The sequence below is a fragment of the Ursus maritimus genome, unplaced genomic scaffold (genome assembly GCF_017311325.1).
Source record: "Ursus maritimus isolate PB19 unplaced genomic scaffold, ASM1731132v1 scaffold_22, whole genome shotgun sequence".
NCBI lineage: Eukaryota > Metazoa > Chordata > Mammalia > Carnivora > Ursidae > Ursus > Ursus maritimus.
The window spans coordinates 18,724,887-18,747,001 of NW_024424675.1; the positions used below are offsets into that span (position 1 = coordinate 18,724,887).

General features: G+C 42.9%; 1 protein-coding gene across 2 annotated transcripts in view; it reads right to left on the reverse strand.

The window, feature by feature from the left end:
- PANK2 (pantothenate kinase 2) overlaps positions 1 to 12,220 on the reverse strand; it is a 35,015-nt gene extending 22,795 nt beyond the window's left edge. For both annotated transcript variants that reach the window (XM_040638023.1, XM_040638024.1), the window contains exon 1: positions 11,860 to 12,220. In XM_040638023.1, the coding sequence (XP_040493957.1) occupies positions 11,860 to 12,130 (271 nt within the window). In that variant the 5' untranslated portion in view covers positions 12,131 to 12,220. The remainder of the gene's footprint in view (positions 1 to 11,859) is intronic.
- Positions 12,221 to 22,115: the final 9,895 nt, after the last annotated feature.

The following is a 22,115-nucleotide window of genomic DNA, read 5'->3' on the forward strand; positions in this document are numbered from 1 at the left end:
AATGAGATCTCATCCGTGGAAAATGAGTAAGCTACCACAAGGACAAATCCGAAATTAAGAAATGACTGCCACCTGTGGTTGTGACTGCAAGAATCTACATGTGACAATTACACAGAACTAAATATGCATACACAAAAGGGTTTATGGAAAACTGGTGAAATCTAAGTCAAGTCTGTGAATTTTATCAATGTTAATTTCTTAGGGGGGGTGGGGGTGTGAAGCTTTCAAAACCAAAAAAAAGGGGGAAGGGACAAACTATTATATGCTTAACAGATGAATCTCAGAAACAGGCTGAGCAAAAGAAGCCTCGAACAAAAGGCTGCATACTCTGATCCCATTTATATGAAACTCCAGGAGATGGAAAGCAATCATGTCTGCATCTGACAGGAAGCGTATCAGAGGCTGGGGGAGGAAAGGAGGGAAGGACTGTCCAGGGGCAGGAGAACACTTTCTGTAGTACCCCAAATCTTGACTGCTGGAGGTGAGGGGAAGGCTCTGTGGGTGTATATATCTGTCAAAATGCGTGGAACTGTACACTTTACACGGGTGCAGTTGCTTGTGTGTAAATTATATCTCAATAAAGAATTTTCTAAAAGAAAAAAAGAAACAAATCTATTTCCAAAATAAAGCTTGACAGCTTTATTTAACAGCAAAATGGGCACAAAAAAATTAATGAAAAACAAAAGAAAGATTCTCCCAAAATGCCTGTCAAGTATGAAGGAAAGGTAGATATACATACAGAAATACAGAACCAGGAAGTTCAATATCTACCTTCTCTGAGTCCCAGAAATTTCCTGGAGGAGGAAGGGGAAGAAAGACATAAATCATCAGGTTCACTAAGTGTTAAGCGGAACACTGAAGTTAACACTTAACAGTTAAGTGGAGAAAGGGCAGAGTTAGACACATGCTATTGAAATGTCAAGAAATCCAAGGCGCCTGGGTGGCTCAGTCGGTTAGGTGGCTGCCTACCGCTCAGGTCATGATGGGGGGGGGGGCCTGGAACTTAGCCCTGTGTCGGGCTCCCCACTCAGCGCGGTCAACTTGTCCCTCTCCCTCTGCCCCTCCCCCGCTCATTCTCTTGCTCTCTCTCAAAAAATTCAATAAAATCTTTAAAAAAAAATTTTTTTAAATCAATGGCAAGAAATCCTAAAAACTTCCAAAGACTGCATCGACATGGATGGAACTGGAGGGGATTATGCTAAGTGGAATGAGTCAAGCAGAGAAAGACAGTTATCAGATGGTCTCACTCATATGTGGAACACAAGGAATAGCACGAAGGACCACAGGGGAAGGGAGGGAAAACTGAACGGGAAGAAATCAGAGAGGGAGACAAACCATAAGACTCTGGACTCTGGCCAAACTGAGGGTTACAGAAAGGAGGGGGTGGGGGGATGGGGTGACCCAGTGATGGGTATTAAGGAGGGCACATGTGGTGATGAGCACTGGGTGTCATATGCAACTAATGAATCGTTGAACTCTGCATCAAAAACTAATGATGTAATAAATGCTGGCTAATTGAACATAAAAAAAAAACCTCCAAAGGGAAAAAACTGAATTCCTACAAAGATACATAAATCACATAAAGGTGGAATTAGAGTTTTCATCAGCGACACAGATGCCAGAAGACAACGAAGCGCTGGCTTCAAAGTTATAAGGAAACGATTTTGAAACATATCCAGCCAACTCTTAGCTTTCAAGGAGGAATGCAAAAGAAATTTTCGCACATGAAAGAACTCAATGCTTACTACTCAAAAACCTTCTCTGAAACAATTAGCAAATGCATTCCAATAAGAAGCATCCAAGAAGGTATGAGTTTTAAGAAACAATGATAAGCAAAGGAAGCAGCAATACATACGACTTTCAAAAAATCAGCAATCTGGAACTAAGATACATGATTTCAACACAGGAAGTGAAGAGGGAAGAGAAAGGAGAGGGAAGTGAAGCAAACTGCATTTCTGTCTTGATGGGGGAAAGAAGATACAGATTCTGATTAATTCTAAATAAGAATGAAGTGATGTTGTTTAAACGCATCAAAATTTACAGGTAAGTAAAGGAGAAAAAAGAATGAACATATGACCTTCAAACAACTACGGAAAAAAATCAGTTCAAAAACAAAGAAAAAAAAATATGGCAAGTACAAAACAAAAAAATGATAGGAATGGAGGGCCTAGGTGGCTCAGGTCATATCTCTGGGTCCTAGGATCGAGCCCCACATCGGGCTCCTGGCTCAGCATCCTCCCAGCCCAGCATTGGGCTCCTGGCTCAGGAGGGAGTCTGCTTCTCCCTCTGCGGGGGGGGGGGGGGGCCCCCCCTTTTTCTTCTCAACGGGGCACACTCTCTTTCTCTCTCAAATGAATAAAATCTAAAAAAAAAATGAACATAAACGTATCGGTAATCACAAATCAGTCAAATTTCCCTTCTAAAGAGGAAATTCAATTATATGCTTACATAAAAAGATACATTTAAGGTAACAAGTAGACTGAAGGTAAATAAATGGCAAAACACCCACAACAGAGTCCCATCACGCTTTAAGATGAAAACAGGGTTCAGTCAAAAGTGCTGATATCAAAATCTTAAGCACCTCACTGGTGACTGATGTACCAGGTGACTTACATTGAGGAACCACGATATGGTTAAATCCAAACCTTATGTTTCAAGACCAGCATTGCATTTAACGCTCACATGAGATGTGCCCCTCCAAAGGGCAATCTACCAAGAAAATAGGATTCACAAGTCCCATCCTATACTCACTTGCAATTATATATGCACTGACCAATTTGTTGTGTAGAATCACTGGCACCATTTATTCAACTGACTTTTTTTTTTTTAAAGATTTTATTTATTTATTTGACAGAGAGACAGCCAGCGAGAGAGGGAACACAAGCAGGGGGAGTGGGAGAGGAAGAAGCAGGCTCATAGCAGAGGAGCCTGATGTGGGGCTCGATCCCATAACGCCGCGATCACGCCCTGAGCCGAAGGCAGACGCTTAACCGCTGTGCCACCCAGGCGCCCCTATTCAACTGACTTCTAACATTTATACACTTGAATTTGGGTAAGCAAAATGAATGCCTGAACAATGCTACTCCACTGTATTAAGCAAATGTTAACAGAAAGTAAATGCAATACTAGCAGACTAAACAAAATTCAAGCAAACAAAAGGCATTAAAAGAGAACAGAAAGAAATTATATCATGAGCATAAAAGAAGTAGAATTGACAGGATCCTAACAAATGCTTCAAAAATATTTAAAACAAGGAGAAATTGATAAATCTACACAATAACTTGAGATGACACAAAAATGTGTACACACACACACACACACAAACTAAAGGTATATGGAGGATCTGACTATCAAACTAATAAGGTGGGTCTGTGAAACACAAGTAACTTTGTATCCAAAAAAATACCTTCCTTTCCAAATACTCATGAACCATAAAAAAATTAACGGTACAAGCTTAAAGGACCTCAAATTACAAAGAACATTCGCTTTCCACGATACCTCAACATTATAAATTAATCCAACAAACACAAAGAAGTAAATCTCTCCACCTGGGAACTTTTAAAACCACTTATTTTAACTCTGAAATTAAAGAAGAAATCAAAACAAAAATTTTAAATGAATGACAATAAGAACAGTATGTATCAAAATCAATAGGATATATACCCAAGGTGGTATCCAAAGGGAAATTTCTAGCCTTAAATGTTTATCAAATGGATTAAAAAAAGAAGAAACCCAAATAAAAGGGAAGGTCACATAAAGTGAAATGCTAGAAAAAGAATAAAATAGACCCAAAATAAGCAAAAGGGAATTATTTTTTTTTTAAGATTTATTCATTTATTTGAGAGAGTGAGCACACACCTGAGCAGGAGGGGCAAAGGGGGAGGGAGAGAGACTCTCGAGCAGACTCCATGCTGAGCACGGAGCCCCACACAGGGCTGGACCTCATGACCCTGAGATCACAACCTGAGCTGAAACCAAGAGTCAGGCACTCAACCGAATGCGCCACCCAAGTACCCCAAGCAGAAAGGCATTATTAAAAATAAAACCAAGATGTAAATGAAATCAGAAAAACATCATGATGAGCAAAGCCACAGTAGAGCTGATGGATAAAATGAAGCTTTGAGAAAGTCATTAAAACAGACAAATGTCTGATACGTATATTCAAGAAAAAGAAGATGAAAATTTTCTTTAAAAGGAAGGCAGGCAGGAAGACATAAAAGAGTATATGCCATGGGGCACCTGGGTGGCTCAGTCAGTTAAGCGACCGACTCCTGATTTCGGCTCAGGTCATGATTTCAGCGTCATGAGACTGAGCCCCCTGCTGGCTCCACACTCAGTGGGGAGTCTGCTTCTCTCCCTGTCTCTCCCCCTCTCCTTCTGCCCCTGCCCCCTTAAGCCCCCCACTCACAGGGCTCACTCAGGCCTCTTTCTCGCAAATAAATAAATCTTTTTTTAAGTATATAACCAGAGACTGTGCAAGTATACAATTTTGTACAAATGGACAATATACAATTTTAATGTTTAAAATGTACACTAAACAGGGGCACCTGGGTGGCTCAGTCAGTTAAGTGTCTGCCTTCAGCTCAGGTCATGATCTCAGGGCCCTGGAACCAAGCCCTGCACCAGGCTTCCTGCTCAATGGGGAGTCTGCTTCTCCCTCTCTCTCTGTCCCTCCCCCCAATTTGTGCTTTCCCTCTCTCTCTCTCAAATAAATAAAAACTTTTTAAAAAGTACACTAAAGAGAAAACTAGCGAGAAAAAACAGAGTACAAAAAATGCTCAAAATAAGATCAAAATCACAAATCAAAAGCACTGAAAAATTTTTTAAATGTATCAAAGATCTACCACTCAAACAAGAACAAAAAAGCACCAGGCCCTAATGGTTTCCAGGCAAACCTTTAAGAGCCTCCAGAGTACAGAAAACCCTAAAAAGATTCGCAAGTCATTCTAACCTCATATCAAAACTGGAAAAGAAATATCTCACAAAAAATGCATTAAATTATTAAACAGAATCCAGTTATGCAGTAAGAGTAATACACCATGGTCAATAGAGATTCTTCTCAGGAATGCAAAAGATGGTTTTCACATTAGAAATTACCTCAATAGATTCCAAAAAAAAATAAAAAGAGACTCAATTAAAAAAACGAAACCAAAAAATTTTAAGTATATGGATAAAAACAACATACAAATATCAATACCTTTTCCTATATAATAAGGAAAACCCAACAAGAAAATGACATGGAAAATGTCACGTATAACAATACTTTGAAACAAATCTTAACACTAAATATGTACAATCACTATTAAAATAGTATCCTGAAAATCACAGCAGTGGAAAGATGTATCCTATTCCAGGAGAAAACACTGAATATTGTAAAATGTCAACTCCCCCCAAGATAATCTAACAATGTCAATGCAATTCTAAAGAGAACACTGTGGTTGACTCCCCAGCAGCCATTCCCTTGGTCCCAGGGATAGTTCTCTACTTTTTTTACACCTACAAAAATTCCGTTGCCAGTGACAGGCCTAACACAACCTGGCACAAGTCATGAAAAGTCTGTCCCTGGCATCTACAGGAAAAGTTTCTTCGCTCCAGCACAACAGCACAACAGCACTGGATATGATGGAAGCGAGGAGATTTGATTCCTACTTTCCTACCTGCAGCACCACTCTTTTAACCATCGCTGCCAACCTTGAGTTTAGCAGAACACGGCACTCCACCAACAAACGTATCACATCGACAGGGCTGGAATCTGAAGGTTTGGACATATCTAAGACCAATGGAAGACTGGTCCTTAAATTAAGCTTTAAATTAAGCTTTACTCCCATTTCCTTAGATTAAAAAACCTAAACATTAATGTATGGCTATTATATTTTAAATGATCATCTATTAACAGCCAAGCACTATTAGGCACTTGACGGTATAAGCTTATTTAAAGCTTGCAACAACCATATAAGGCAACTACTATAACCATCCCACTTCACAGATTAAGAAATGAAAGTGCAGGTAGGGGTGCCTGGGTGGCTCAGTCGGTTAAGCGACCAACTCCTGACTTCGGCTCAGGTCATGACCTCAGGGTCCTGGGACTGAGCCCCATGTCCAGCTCTGCACAGAGTGTAGAGCCTGCTTAAAATTTTCTCTCTTCCTCTGCCCCTCCTCACCACCCTCTCAAAAACAGCAAGAAAACAGAAATGCAAAAGGGCCCAAGGTTCCAGTCAAGGAAGGCAGAGGTGGGACTCAAATCCAGACTTCTGAAAACCCTCAACAAGCCTCTTTCCACAAGTATCTATACAAACCTAAGAGCACAGAACACATATTCTTGAGTTAACATGAAAATAAAATTAAAAAGCAGTTTTAAAAAATAGTACTTTAAATAATCAGTAAGAGGGTGCCTGCGTGGCTCAGTAGGCTAAGTGTCTGCCTTCCCCTCGGGTCATGATCTCCGGGTCCTCGGATCCAGCTGGGAGAGGGCCGATCCAGCTGGGAGAGGGCCGGTATCTGGCTCCCTGCTCAGCAGGGAATCTGCTTCTCCCCCACCCACTGCCTCTCTCGCCTGCCCATGCTCTCTCTGTCACACATGAATAAAAATAAAAAATAAGTAATCAGGAAGATCAACAATATATAAAGAAAAATAAGGAGTCTTGGGGCGCCTGGGTGGCTCAGTCGTTAAGCGTCTGCCTTCGGCTCAGGGCGTGATCCCGGCGTTCTGGGATCGAGCCCCACATCAGGCTCCTCCGCTATGAGCCTGCTTCTTCCTCTCCCACTCCCCCTGCTTGTGTTCCCTCTCTCGCTGGCTGTCTCTATCTCTGTCAAATGAATAAATAAAATCTTAAAAAAAAAAAAAAAAAGGAGTCTTAAGCAAAGCTAAGTTCATATGTTTATTATAGCCTTTAACGGCTTCAGGATTTTTCTGTGTACTACTCATCAAACCATTTACATATGCAAGAACTAAGAAACACTGAGAAGCATGGAAGGTCCATTAGACACATGTTCTCTGATAATGGCTGAGAGAATTCTGTCAGGCCATAGAATTCTGTTATTTCTAAACATTCAGCCTATCACTGACTGCAAAACTGCCCCAGATACCATAATATAATGAATACTGGAATAAGCTTTCCAATCCTTGTTCAAAACACTGTGCTTCTGCTGGGAAAAGTCAAGGACAAACGAACTTCCAACTATACCATCAGTCTTCATATCTCACCAACAGAACACTTACTTATCACTTCTAATTTGTGAGTCATTCCATTAATTTTCAGCTATTTCAGTCAGTTTGCAACCCTTAGCCTATTTCCTGATATTAAGGCCTCAAGGTACTCAGTCTAGACAATTCATACATGACCCAGGACACATTTCTAGAACGAACTGAAACTCTCCCGCACAGGTTATTTATGTAAAACCACCTGCAGCACCACGTCCGTCTCATAATGGATCTCAACAATTGAAATGCTTCCCCACAGGAAATAAATGGTTTACAGAAGTGTGCTCAATTTCCCAACATCACAAACTACATCTTTACCAGACCACATCTGGTTAAGCATTGCAAACCCAAACCTCTAGGCTGGTCTAGGCAGCAATCCTCGGCCTCACCTTACAAGTCGTACTTTAATAATAATTATTCTTATTTAAAATAATTTTAACTTGGGGACTAAGTTAAAGGCTGCCTAAAGAACAGCCTTCCCTAATTCCTATAAAATAATATATATTATCAAACCAGCAGACTCCATAATAAATTCTACATTCAGGAAATATAAACACACGAAACCTAATAAGCTACTAAAAACTAAAGATGGCTCCCACCTTTAGAAAGCAAACTTTAAGCCATTATTTAGAAAAGGGGTTTTCACATGATGGTCAGTCTTGCTGACATAAACTGAGAAACAACACAATAAACTGAGAAAGAACAGTGCCTGAAGTTAAAGATACCCCAAAGATACGAACCTGAAAAATGCTCCCTAGGTTATAAATTTAAGCCCAACAAACATCACTGGTCTTTTAAATGACAATTCAAAGTAACTATTCTTTTCTGCTGATAAGGTCCTAACGGTCTACAAGACTACTGTATTCCTCCTCTCTCCTTTTAACATGTGTTGAAGCAAAAGATTTTTAATAGCGTACATCACTCCTTGCCTAGAAAAAAAGAGGGCGGGGATGCCAACACTGAACAATCATATTACCTAAGTGCACCATTCACACATATAGCTTCCAAAATAACATACTGTACCATTTTACACAGCTACGTAATTGGATTATTTTTAGGCCCTTCTTAATGCTTCACATTTGTTACACATCCACAATGAAGAGCCATGTCTACTTTGATTTCATTTAGCTTTAAAGTTGATAGAGGTTAAAAAGCATCCTCTCCCATCCTCTCCCTCTCTCAAAAGTAGAATACAAAGCAACAGAAATCCTCACAGGTAGGAGCTCCTTCCCTAATTCCCCAGCTGAAGATGAAACACTGCACATAATAAGGGACAGTCTCCCAGGGCCCCAGCACCAATTCTACCCTGCCAATACTGACGCTCCCCAAAAGCCAAGGAAAAGCAATCCATTTGCCACGCTAGTATTGTCAAGCTATAAACAAAAGCTTTATTTTCTAAATCCATGGCAGTGAGGGATACTGCATGACTGGGATGAGTCCAAAAGAAGTGTGTCCCAAAGATTTCCCTGGCGTGCTACACCACGCTTGAGTCACGTGCAAAGATCCAGCTCGTCCCCCCGCCCATGGGGCACTCTCATCCCAGGTTCCCACACCTCCTACACATCTGCTGCACATCTGGGACCATGATTAAAATGCATGTTCTCTTGTTACATGCCTGCATACTTCTGTAAAAACTGTACATTTTGCTGTATGTAACTATGCCTCAATGAAATTTTAAAAATTAAACAGATGCATTTCTTAGACCCTTTTGCAGAGACCTGAAGGGTTTTTTTAAGCTTCTGAGTGATTCCATGTGAGAACTGCTCTGCGTTACACTGCACATACCTTCCCTCACTCAAAAATGGGGAAAGTCAAGAACACTGGGTCTGAAGTCAGACATCTACAATCAAAAGACAGCTCCGTTATTAACTTGCTATACACCCTTGGACAAAGGACAAATTTCACTGACAGTTTCCTCATCTGGAAACTGGGGGTTAGGAAAAAAAAAAACCACAACCTGCCACACAGGATACTTGTGAGACTTAAGTGATAGTTTATAAAATATTTGGCACAATGTCTAACACAAAGAAGTGAGCACTATATAACCATCGTTAGCATCTTTGTTTCCATCATTTTAAATCAACCTTTACTTGGTATTTCTCTCAGTCCTGTGAGACATACTCCACCTAATCTAAACCTTGTGAAGAACTTCTTAGACACAGACATGCCCAGCCTCATCCCTAATGCCTGTATAAGTCTGGGATGAGACCAGGTTTGAGAATCACACCGCTCTAGGGAACATGTGTAGCAGAATAGGATTATAATCAGGGCCACAAGAATTCCTAAAATAAACTGAGTAGCTCCTTCTAGTTTCAAATGATGACTAGACTCCTCCCTTTCGACAAGTAGTATAAGGACATCAGAACGAGGCTTGCTAACCTCAAAAGAAAGGTGGTACCACCCTATACCCAACTTCCCCAAAGATAAATACAGAGATTTTGTCTTTATTGAATTCTCTCAAAGTTAACACCATTCTTAAGGGTTCAGCAATCAACGGGCTGTCTCTTCACCCAACTGGTGCACCCTGGGCAGCAAAAGAAAAAATTAATGGAAGAATGAACAATACCTTGTTTATTTCTTTGGCGGGTCTCATTACCTGAGATGGCTTTCATAATTTATCAGAGAAAGCAGTAAAGGGGACCACGACAAGCATCAAACATAAAAACAAAAAAATAAGCCCTCCAACATGAATATCTGTCTTAGTTCCTTAAAAGTCATCTCAAAACCACCTTACATATCACCCCTCCCCCATTACAGTTTAAACCAGAGTTTTCCAGAACTGTCTCTGAGCCACCTGTACCTAAATGATATGAGGAGTTTTAAAATGCAACTTCTTAGAACCCTCTCCAGATTCTGATTCAAAAAAATAAGAGTTGGACCCCAGGAATCTGCATTTTTAACTCCCAAGGTCATTTTTATGCTCAAAATTTGGAAGTACTTCCACAGTAGCTAGAAATTTTCACCTCAAGTAAGCCTTGAACACAAAAGATGGAGATTATGCTTAGACTTAGAGCAATGAAAAAACAGCTAACCAAATATAAACAATTCAATAAACACAGTGGTTAAGAGGATGTTTGAAGCTGGACTTCCTGAATTTACATTTCTATTCTACCACTCACAAGCCATTTTACACGTAGCAAATGTGCCCCAGTTTTCCCATCTGTAAAATGGAATACTACCACCTACCTCAGAGTTATGAGTACTAATGAGTTATTAAAGCTCTCAGAAGAATGCCTAAAAATTTTAAGAGTGCCTGACCCCTGCAAACAGCCAAAATACAATATTTATTTAGAATCCTTACGGCCAACGGCCAAAAACCGTTGGCTACATGGCTGGGATTCTTATTTGCTGAATCTCTGGAATTTACATCCTTCTCCAACGATGTAGTACAAAACCATTAAGGCACAAATATTGTGCACCGCTTAAAAATCAGATGCTTCTCAAATAAAACACAAACTAGGTAACTGGCTCTAGAAATGGTGTAAGTTGAGAGCAGTTAATCTGTTTTTCAAATTTCTTTCAATAAGACCTAAAAAGACAAAATAACTGAAACTCCCAAACTTTTCATAGCAAAGGAGGGCTACATTTAACATTTAATCATCCAAATCACAGAAGATAAAAGTAAAGCAACCAGGTGGCTGGGCTAAGGTACAAGACTATCCAATAAAGACCTTACACTCATCCTGCCACTGTCCCTCACTCTCATAATCTGCATTTAAAACAAGGGCACTTCCTGAAAGAGAAATTGGAAACGACAAGGAAAAAAAGATCTAACCATATGTAAAATGTCACTATATGATAAAGCTCATATTAGAGTATTAAGACAGTGGATACTTTCAACAGTAGCAATGGCTGCCAAACAGAGAACCTGAACTGAAGACCTGTAAGGGGGGAAGGGCGGGGGGGGGGGACTATTTGTACTAGGTCACAACGCACAAAAAGAAGTCTGATAATAAAATGGAGGAAGCGATTCTCAGGGAAGAGCATGTGCAACTGCCAAGGCGAGATTCCCTCAAAAGAAAAAGCCTCCATGCCCAGAATGCTACAGTCCTGAATCGTGAGTATCAGCAAACAGATGCAAAGAAAACAGAGGAGATATCTGGGTGAGAGATGACCCGAATTCTCACGGGAAGAAAAGCAGCCAAAGCTTAAGTGCACGGAACACGGAATCCAGTTTTAGGCCTGCAGCAACTCAAGGGTCGGCTAACCATTTTCCAGGAAGCCCGAAATCTCCAGATTAAGGGGATTTAACGGCTTGGACAGCTCTCTGGAAACCCACAGAAGACAGGCATTGGCGAGTCAAAGGATTTAGGGGGAGGGGACGCGGTGGAAAAGAGTCAAAAGAAGCCTTCTTGAGAACAAAATCACGTGACTCGCGGGAAAAGAATACCCAAGGAGCTAGAGGGAGAAAGAGTCCCTGGGTAAAGACCCTCCACTCCCACAACCGAGAAGCGCGCACCAATGCGCGCGAGGGCTGGGCGGGGGCCGAACCCCGATCCGCCGAGCTTGGACCCGAGGCCTCCAGTCGGCTGTCAGCCCATGCACCAACCTGGGACCACCGTGCGGGGGCACTGTCCCCGCGCGGGCGCGCGGGAAAAACGGCAGCCGGGCCGGAAGGGGGCAGGGCGAGCCGCGAGGACGACCCGCCGGGCACTTACGCTGCCGCTTCTTCCTAAGGCTTTCGACGCGCTGGCGGGAGGCCGAGGGGGCGCCGCTGTAGGAGCCGGGCCGGCTTCGTCTAACGCCCTCCGCCGAAGCCGAAGCCGAGGCCCCGACTGGGGGCTCCGACGCGCTGCTCGCCCGGCGCCGCAGCAGCTCCCGCCGCCGCCCATCAGCCCCTTCGGGCGCCGGCTCCCCCGCCGACGAGGCGGAGGTGTCGGCCGCTCTTCCGTGGCGTTCCATGGGCACGCCGAGCCGGCCCGCTCCCATCCGCAGCAGCCACTGCTGCCGCCCGAGCCAGCCCCCCAGCGCCGGATCCCTTGTCGCCTTCTCCGCGGCAGTACAGCCCAAGCAGAAGCGCACCCTCCGCCGGCCGCCTCTTCCGTTGCGCCAATGCTCAGCAAGCCAATCCAAATAGGCTGAGGGCGGCCCGAAGGCCTCGCGTCCAATCGTCTCCCTCACTCGAGGCGGATCGACCGCGCCTCCGTCCAATGAAAGGCTCCCAGGACGGGGCGGGGCGGAGAGTGGCGGGGGAGGGGATCGGGCTTGGCCGCGGAGAAGGCGGTGTTGCTGAAGGGAGAGTGATGGCGGCACCGCCCAATGGACGTGTGGGTGGAGGGGTCGGCGCACCCGCCCGCACAGGTGGACAGGTCAGCTCCCCGGGCCCCAGCGTCCCGCCCCGCTGCTGCGTCCCGTCTCTCCCGGCCCGCACCCTCCTCCAGCCCAGCAGTGTGCTGTCCATCGTCTGGCCGCCAGTCTTTGGCAAAGAGAAGGTCTTGAACCGCGGCTGACCTTAGTCTTTGTCCCTCGGCCCCGGTCCGCCGCTGGCGTCGAGGCCGCCAGTCCCTCAGCGCTATATTTTTTTTACCACCACTCTCTCCCCCAGCACTGCCACGGGCGTGTTTGGGCTAAGCCCCCTCCATTCCGTCTGCGTTGGAGAAATGTTCCTGGTACCAGAAGGAATGAAGGGACTGGGACTGGTCTCCATGGCAACTGGAAGAAAGAGGTGGGTTATAAATCCTTCGCCACCCTCCTGTGCTGAAGGAGGGGGTGTGGGAGCCGGGGAGTAGGGTTGGCTTTTTGAAGGACAGTCTGGACTCCTTTTCTGTGCAGCGCACTGGGGGAATATAGAAGGATTTGGTGGCTGCCTTGGAGCCTGTGTTGTTAGGGGTGTATGCGTGTGTGCGCGTTAATCATTATCTTCCCTTTGGCGGGGGCGGGGAGCGAGAACATAGTCACCTCCAACCCTGAGATGCTGACCACTCACACCTACCAAAGGCGCTTCCAACCACCCTTCTCCAAAGGTTACCCCAGCCTGAAATGATCGTGCCTTGTTCTGTACCTTCAAGGCAATCCCTCACTCCATGAAGTTTAATGGGACTGTGGGGTTTTCTTGCTTGCTAATTATTCATAAGTGCCTCCCCCAGGACACTGTAATGTCCCTTGGGTGATAGCCCTCATTTTCTTCACCTTTCCGGTAATGACTGCTAGTAGCCGGCGGAACAAGAAAGATGAGCTTCTCCTTTGCTTGTTGAACAAAATTAACTATGCTCACTCCAGACTAGCTCCCCTGACTAGGAATAACTTTGGAGTTATCCAAACTCTGGAAATTCCAGCTCCTGCAAGAAGCCATCCCAGATGGATCCTACAAGAACTAAGAATACCTGTAACTAGTCTTCTAAATCTCAGCACCCAGTGTGGCCTTTCTTTCTACCCCCCACCAATCTGGTCCTCCTTGACCTGAGAGAGCTTTCATCCAAGTCTGTGAGTCCTAATAGATCATCCTGAAGAATCAGAAATCACCATCATCACCATCATCACCATCACCATCACCATCATCATCATCATCCAGGGCTGCCAAGATGAAGCCCCAATAGCAAAACAACACCTGAAATACGTATGTAGTTTGTTTGTTTACAGTGTACAGAGTACCTTTACATGTCCTTTAATCCTCCCAGCAACACGGATGATGAGGCAACTTAACCAGAGGCACACAGCTTAAAAAATGACAGAACCTGGATTCCTGAGAAGTTCAGCCACTCTCTGCCTCACAGTAACCAAAAGGCACAAATTCAGTAAAATTCCAATAAGTTACTAGAAGGCTTTTTGTCTTCTTAAATAAATACATGTGTCTTCACTCTTTGGTGTGATCTTAATAACCGTTTGTGGCTATCATTAAAGTTTATCCAAAATAATGGATGACGCATACACTAATGGCAGTTAGGCAAGATGTTTATGATCCTAAATGAAAAATGCAAATAAACTGAGCAAGAGAAACCATACATGAAAGAATACATACCATATGATTTATATGAAGTTCAATGTTCATAAATGATGTTAGAAGTCAGGATGGTGGTGTTTTGTGGGGGAAGGGAGTCATGATGACAGGCAACAGATAGACTTCTGCAGGGCTGGGAGTGTTCAGTTTCTCCGGTCTGGGTGGTGGCTGCGTGGGTGTGTTCACTTTGCAATATGTCATCAAGAGGTTCACTTGTGCACTTTTCTGTATGTGTGTTTTACTTAAATAAAACATTTATTTAAAAAAAAAACTGAAGATTTGTCCTGGAGCAAGTTTTCTTGTTGTTGTTTTGTTTTTCAAAAAAGTCAAATGAAAGGAGTGATTAAGAGGTTTTCTTTCTCTCTGGTTATTAAAACAGTTTATAGGGAGAGTATCAATAAGTTTTTTGTGTTTTTTTGTTTTTTTATCAGTTCTCTCAGTTACTTACCCTTGGGGAGAAACCAGTTTTCCAGTATACAGACCAGAATAAGCAGCACAGAGGTCATGGTAAGCATAATGTTTTGGAAGAACTAATCAAATTCTAAAGTAATAATTTGCAAATCTAGAGCCATTTCAGGGACAAAACATCACACAGAATACACATCTACCATAGTAGTTGCCTTTTACTCGGTCAGAAATAACCCCAAAACTTAGTGGCTGAGTAATAAATATTATCTCAGTTTCTGTGGGTCAAGAATTTGGGAGTAATTTAGCTGGGTGGTTCTGGCTCAGGGTCTTTCATGAAGTTGCAGTCATTTGAGGGCATATGGGCTAGAGGATCCACTTCCAAGATGGCTTATTCACATGACTGGCAAACTGATACTAGCTTTTGGCAGGAGGCCTCAGCTCCCACAACATGGAGGGGCCTCTTCATAGGGTTGCTTGAGGGTCCTCACAATATAACAGCTGGCTTCTCCCAAAGCTAGTGATTCAAGGAAAAACATGCAGAAATCACAATATCTTCTCATTTCTGCAATATCCTATTGCTGTATCGAATATCCTATGATTCCACAGATCAGCCTTCTTCAAAGTGGGTTGATATTACCCAAGAATGTGAATACCAGGAAGGAGAGCATCACTGGAGGCATGTTAGGGCCCACAGTCTGCCCTCTGGCCCCCAGAGGGTGTGAGAAGATTCACTTCCTCGTCTCTTACTACTTCCTAACAGCCAGGGGACAGACCCTCTCTAAGTTTCTATTGAATTTTCTCGCAGCTAAAGTAGAGCATCACTCGGGAGTAAATAATTAAAAGTAGGATCACAAGAGTGCCAAGCCGCAGAGGTTTACAGATGAACTTCTTTCTCCTTCCACTGGGCCGCGTTGGTGCCAAGGAAATGAAAAGCATAGAATCCGTTCCCTTTCAAGCACAAGGTCTTTTTTTCCAGAGTATAATGGTGTGGAGAATTGGGGCGAACCTTGCCTATTATCCCTCCCAAGGACAAAGATATGAAAATTGTGAAATTATTAAGCCCCTAGACATTCTTCCAAGGCCTGGCCCCTGGCCCAGAACCGCTACTGAAGAGGTACGGAGACGTGTTATACGTGCGTGCGCGCATCCACACGCACGTACACCACCCAGTATAGCGCGCGGCACTCTGGTGCTCTCACCAGAGCTCCCAGGCGGTAGGAAAGCATTGCCTGGTTTCAGACATAAGGTTCGACTTGTCTCAGAAGAATAGAGACAGAAAATCCAAGAGGAAGTATAATGAGTTTAGAGCAACTCAGAGTTTCCTAGCCATGGAAGATCCTATCCCTCCACAAGTATTGAAAGGGTTGAAAATTTTTCTGTCTTCAAGCGCATGGCCTATCTTATCTTTAACTAAATATCCCTGATTTGGATACTATTACCAGATAACAACTAATGGCTTAGTACTGTGCTCAAATAAGTTTGGGAAATATAAGGTAAACTTAAGTGCATCTTTTTTTTTTTTTTAAGATTTTATTTATTTATGTGACAGAGAGACAGCCAGCGAGAGAGGGAACACAAGCAGGGGGAGTGGGAGAGGAAGAAGCAGGCTCCCAGCGGAGGAGCCTGATGTGGGACTTGATCCCAGAACGCCGGGATCACGCCCTGAGCCGAAGGCAGACGCTTAACAACTGCGCTACCAGGCGCCCTTAAGTGCATCTTCTTACAGCTTTGAATACACTGAAGGGCATGATGAATCTCCAAGAGGAGGCTGAAGTATGTATGTATCTGTCTTCCAAATGTAATTGACCATGGAATCCTTTTCTCATGAAATCTTTTCCTTAGACACACTTTGGGAAATTCACCTCTGAATACAAAATATAAAAATCACTCACATCTCTGTTATATTAAAGGCAATGAAGATCTAGTTCTTTCCATTTTAAAAGCCTGATGGCTTTTTTATTTATGTTTAGAGAGGGGGAGGGGCAGAGGGAGAGAGAGAATCTTAAGCAGGCTCTACGTCCAGTGCAGAGCCCAACACGGGACTCCATCTCACGACCCTGACATCATGACCTGAGTCAAAATCAAGAGTCAGACGCTCAACGAATGGAACTACCCAGGTGCTCCATCTTGATGGCTATTATTAACTTCATCCCCAAATAATCCAACAGTAGTCCCCTCCGTATCTGAAGCTTCACTCTCCCAGGCTTCAGTTACCCACGGTCAATCACGGTCTTGAAGTAGATGATCCTTCTGAAATACTGTCAGAAGGTTGCTAGTAGCCAATGGCTACATCACAACACCTACCTTGTTCCCCTCACTTCATCTTATCACGTTGGTATTTTATTATCTCACATCATCACAAGAAGGGTGAGTACAGGCCAGTAAGAGGACACATTGATACAACTTATTACAATAGACTATTATAATTGTTCTATTTTGTTCTATATTGTGGTTAATCTCTTACTGTGCCTAAATTATAAATTAAACTTTATCGTAGGTGTGTATTGACGGAAAAAACATGTATATATAGGGTTTGGTACTATCTGTGATTTCAGCCACCTACTGGGGGTTTTGGAACGTATCTCTTGCAGGTAAGGGGGAACTATTTTTGTAAAAGCATCTGCTTTTGGAAAACAAGTTTGTCCTCTTTCCTCTTAAACAGCTCCCCTTTCCTCTTTCTCTTAATGGCACTGCCATTTCTGTTCCTCTGGACAATATGATTCTTCCCTCTCATGCTGTTTCCTTGAGTCTGACACTGTTCAATAGAAATATAATTCAGGGGCGCCTGAGTGGCTCAGTCGTTAAGCGTCTGCCTTCGGCTCAGGGCATGATCCCGGTGTTCTGGGATCGAGCCCCACATCAGGCTCCTCTGTTGGGAGCCTGCTTCTTCCTCTCCCACTCCCCCTGCTTGTGTTCCCTCTCTCGCTGGCTGTCTCTCTCTCTGTCAAATAAATAAATAAAATCTTTTAAAAAAAATGCAAATCACGTGTGTAATTTAAATTTTCTAATAGCCACATTTTTAAAAGCAAAAAGAAATGGGTGAAATTAATTTTATTAGTATATTTCACCCAATATATCCAACACATCATTATCTCAACATGTGGCACTAGTCACATTAAAAGTGGTCAATAGGGGCGCCTGGCTGGCTCAGTCTGAAAAGCATGCAACTCTTGACCTCTGGGTTGTGAGTCTGAGTCCCAGATTGGGTATAGAGATTACTAAAAATAAATAAAGAGGGGCGCCTGGGTGGCGCAGTCGTTAATCGTCTGCCTTCGGCTCAGGGCGTGATCCCAGCGTTCTGGGATCGAGCCCCACATCAGGCTTGCCGGCTGGGAGTCTGCTTCTTCCTCTCCCACTCCCCCTGCTTGTGTTCCCTCTCTCGCTGGCTGTCTCTCTCTCTCTCTCAAATAAATAAAATCTTTAAAAAAAATAAAAATAAATAAATAAACTTAAAAAAACGTGATCCGTAGCCGCAAGTGTCTGGTGGCTATCAAATTAGACCAAAAAAGCCCTCTCAGCACCTTATTTCAGTTGCCTCCTAAATGTTTGTTCTGGTTTACTTTCCAGGCCCACTGCTCCCAGGTTAATCTTACTATACCACCGTTCTGGTATAATCTCTCCTCTGTTTAAAAGGTCTTGATGAGGGGCGCCTGGGTGGCTAGGTTCATTGAGCGTCTGACTCTTGATCTCAGCTCAGCTGTTGATCACAGGGTCACGCGTTCATTTTCCACCTTGGGCTCCACACTGGGCGTGGAGCCTACTTGAAAAAAAGAAAAGAAAAAGGTTTCAATGGCTTCTTGGCCTACAGAACAAAATCCAAAACGCTTAATATCCAAAACACTTAATACCCACATTTAGCATCTTTCCACTGTTCCTCATTACTTCCCATACTCTTGCATAGTGTCTCCCAGTTCTCCGGACAGACTTGACTCTTGCCCAGCTGTAAACCTCATCCTTCATCTCTACATGAAATTCCTTCCCACCACATTTCTGCTTACTCAAAATTCACCCCTATGTCCATGGTTTAGCCCAAAAGATACCTCCTCCTTAACGTCCTCACAGATTACCGCATTTAGCCATGAACCTTCCAATCTTTTATGTCACTCTTAATGACATGTATCACATACTTCCTCGTCTGAACATTCTTGGTGTACATGTTTTATAATCTCAGCTAGATGATGAGAGCCACGAGAATAAAAGTGTGCATCTTCATATCCCCTACAGTGCCTTTCACAGAGTAATGCACACAGACACACACACACAAATGATTACAGTGGCAATAACAACTCTGGGATCCTTTAAAATACTAACATCTTTGTAGTAGACAATGTTTCATGCCTGCCACCTCACCAACATTCCCTCTTCTCCCAGAAATCCCCCTACCTACCTGTAGATTAGGCCCCAACGGCCATGTTTGCAAGCATAACCCCCCCCCCGACCTTGGGGCAGGGACTCCTTTCTCAAAGTGTGACGCCACATCTTCATGCAGGCAAAGGAACAGAGAAAGCTGATCTGCAGAGAGACCCAAGAATGAACAGATGCACAGAGCAAAACAGAAAAACAAGAGTGCTTTTCCAGTTCTTCCAGTCCTGCCCACTTCTATCCTTTCCTGGGTTGATGACTTTCCTGTCTTTGGTTCCCTTCCTGTAACATTAAAATATTCTAAAATATTTCTTATGTCTCCCTCACTCCTTTTTTTCTTAATCTAGCTTACATTGTTTTCTCTTACTTGAAGTCTTTTTTTTTTTTTTAAGATTTTTTTTTATTTATTTGACAGAGAGAGAGACAGCCAGCGAGAGAGGGAGCACAAGCAGGGGGAGTGGGAGAGGAAGAAGCAGGCTCCCAACAGAGGAGCCTGATGTGGGGCTCGATCCCAGAACACCGGGATCACACCCTGAGCCGAAGGCAGATGCTTAACGACTGAGCCACCCAGGCGCCCCTCTTACTTGAAGTCTTAAAACAAAATCAAGCCCTCATTTGAAGGCTACTCATCCTGTCCTCTCCCATGATCCAATATCCTGAATGATAAATTTCCTACCGTAAGGGTGACCCCATTTCTGAAGGATCCTCAGATTTCAGGCAGCTGAAGAGACACATGCACAAGAGAAAAATTGTCTACCCAATTTTGGCAGATGGAGACTATTGCAGAATTTATTGTGCTGTCCTTAAAGAATCCCTGTCGCTGGTCAAATTCACCGAAAGAGAACACCAATAGGCATTATCACTAAGTTTTTAATACTTCCCAGGTGATCCTAATGTGCAATCAATGCTCAGATCAAGTTTTCTAGGCTGGCCTTGCTTTGGCACAGTTAGTAGTCTGTAAGGAATGCAGAATCTCAGGACCCACCCCACACCCACCTTATCTGCAAGTTTAGCAAAAGCCCCAGGGGATTCATATATGTATTAAAGTCTGGGAAGCATTAATTTAGAATACAGGCTTTGGAGTCAGCCAGACCTTGGTCCAAATCCTATCAGCACCAGCTGAGTGCTTTTGGGCAAGCTGCTTAACCTAGCTAAACCTCAGTTGAATAAACAATGACAGGTTCACATAATGGAACACTATGCAGCCATCAAAAGGAATTTGTAATATCTTTAGATACTATAGGCTGCTTCTCACAGTATTTTAACAGAAAAAAATATAAATATATATTGTCTATGTTAATGGAAAGATAAATGTAATAGGCTTTGGGGAAAAGTTAAATAATATACGTAGAGCAGTTAAAATTGTTTCTGGTGGGGTGGCTTAGTTGGTTAAATGTCTGACTCTTGATCTCAGCTCAGGTCTTGCTCTCAGGGTCATGAGTTTGGACCCCATGCCCCATGCTCAGCATGGCACCCAACTCTTGGTTTTTGGCTCAGGTCATGATCTCAGGTAGTAAGATCAAGCCCTGCTTCGGGCTCCAGGCTGGGTGTGGAGACTGCTTGAGATTCTCTCTCTCCCTCTGCCCCTACTTTCTCTCTCTCTCTATTTCTCAAATAAATAAATAAATCTTTTTAAGAAAAGAAGTTCAAGAGTTGCAGGTGCGCTCTACTGACTGAGCCAGCCAGGAGCCACATTTTTTTTGCTTTTGTTTTTGTTTTTGTTTTTGTTTTTGTTTTAAGGCAGGACTGATTCTTTCTCTTTATTGACCAGTTTTCAGAATGAATCAGTTTTCTAGTATCTTCTAGAGGTGACTGATGAATTATTTTCTTTTAGTATTATTATGAACTCATGCATTTTAAAACATACTTGATGAATTTCAATCCATTGGAGTCACTCTTCTTTTTGATGTTCAGATTGTCCTACATTTGGTCAATGGAAGCCCTTCAGATTGACTCCATAATCATTTAAACATGACTCTAATAGTCTTATATAGCTTTCTTGTTCTCTGGTATGACAAGAGGTTCCAGCCTCAACTCTGTAAATTTCCTGTCCAGATCTTGAATCAGACATTTCTCCGAAGAGTAATTGTTCCTATCAGTAGGAAATGATGTTTAGAGGCCACAATTTGGACACCAGGAGTGCACATTGCTACTGGGCTGTTCACTGTTTCTAGGCCCTTTTGGCAGATAGAGCTAGAAAATATATTTTTAAAGAGGAAAAATATATCATACACTTATACTAATATTTTTCCATTCATTTTTAAGATTATAGAGTTTTTACTTAATTTCTTTGTTTTTTTTTAAGATTTTATTTATTTATTCGACAGAGATAGAGACAGCCAGCAAGAGAGGGAACACAAGCAGGGGGAGTGGGAGAGAAAGAAGCAGGCTCACAGCGGAGGAGCCTGATGTGAGGCTCGATCCCATAACGCTGGGATCACACCCTGAGCCGAAGGCAGACGCCCAACCGCTGTGCCACCCAGGCACCCCAATTTCTTTGGTTTGATATTTCTTTTATCTTGCCCTAAAAATCTAAGTTCTTAACAACACTCACTATTTATTTGCTTTATCATTAGAGATAATAGTTTCAGAATAAAAATACCAATATTATTACCAACAAGACGATTACTAAATACTGTTTAAGATTTCTTTGCAGCCCTTTTTGTCCTAAGGATATATCGCACTAAGGATGAAAAATCAAACTGTTGTGCTTTAAAGTTGAAATAATTCCTCTCTGTGATTCAGGCATCAATTCAATACACAATGAGTTCTTTTTGCCCCATTCTGGTTCAATTTTTAGAGATATAAAAAACCTTTTTTTAAAGTTTTATTTATTTAAGTAATCTCTCCACACAACATGGGGCTCAATCTCACAACCCCAAGATCAAGAGTTGCCTGCTCTTCCAACTGAGCCAGCCAGCCGCCCTGAGATAGAAAAATCTTAAATTTAACTTTGTTATATAATTATGTAAAATAGTAACATGGTTCCAAAGTCAAATCTACAAAAGAAGGTACATCCAGAAAAGTCTGGCTTCTGTCCTTGAACCCTCCTTTCTGTTCCTGCCTTTTCTTTATAGGCGATCATTTTTGCGATTAGTTTTTGGTTTACCCTTTCATGAAAATAGACAGGAGATTCCAGTCCAAATTCTCTTTGTTTTAGTGGTACTCATAGCTAAGATTTATTACAGGGAAAGGACGCAAACCAAA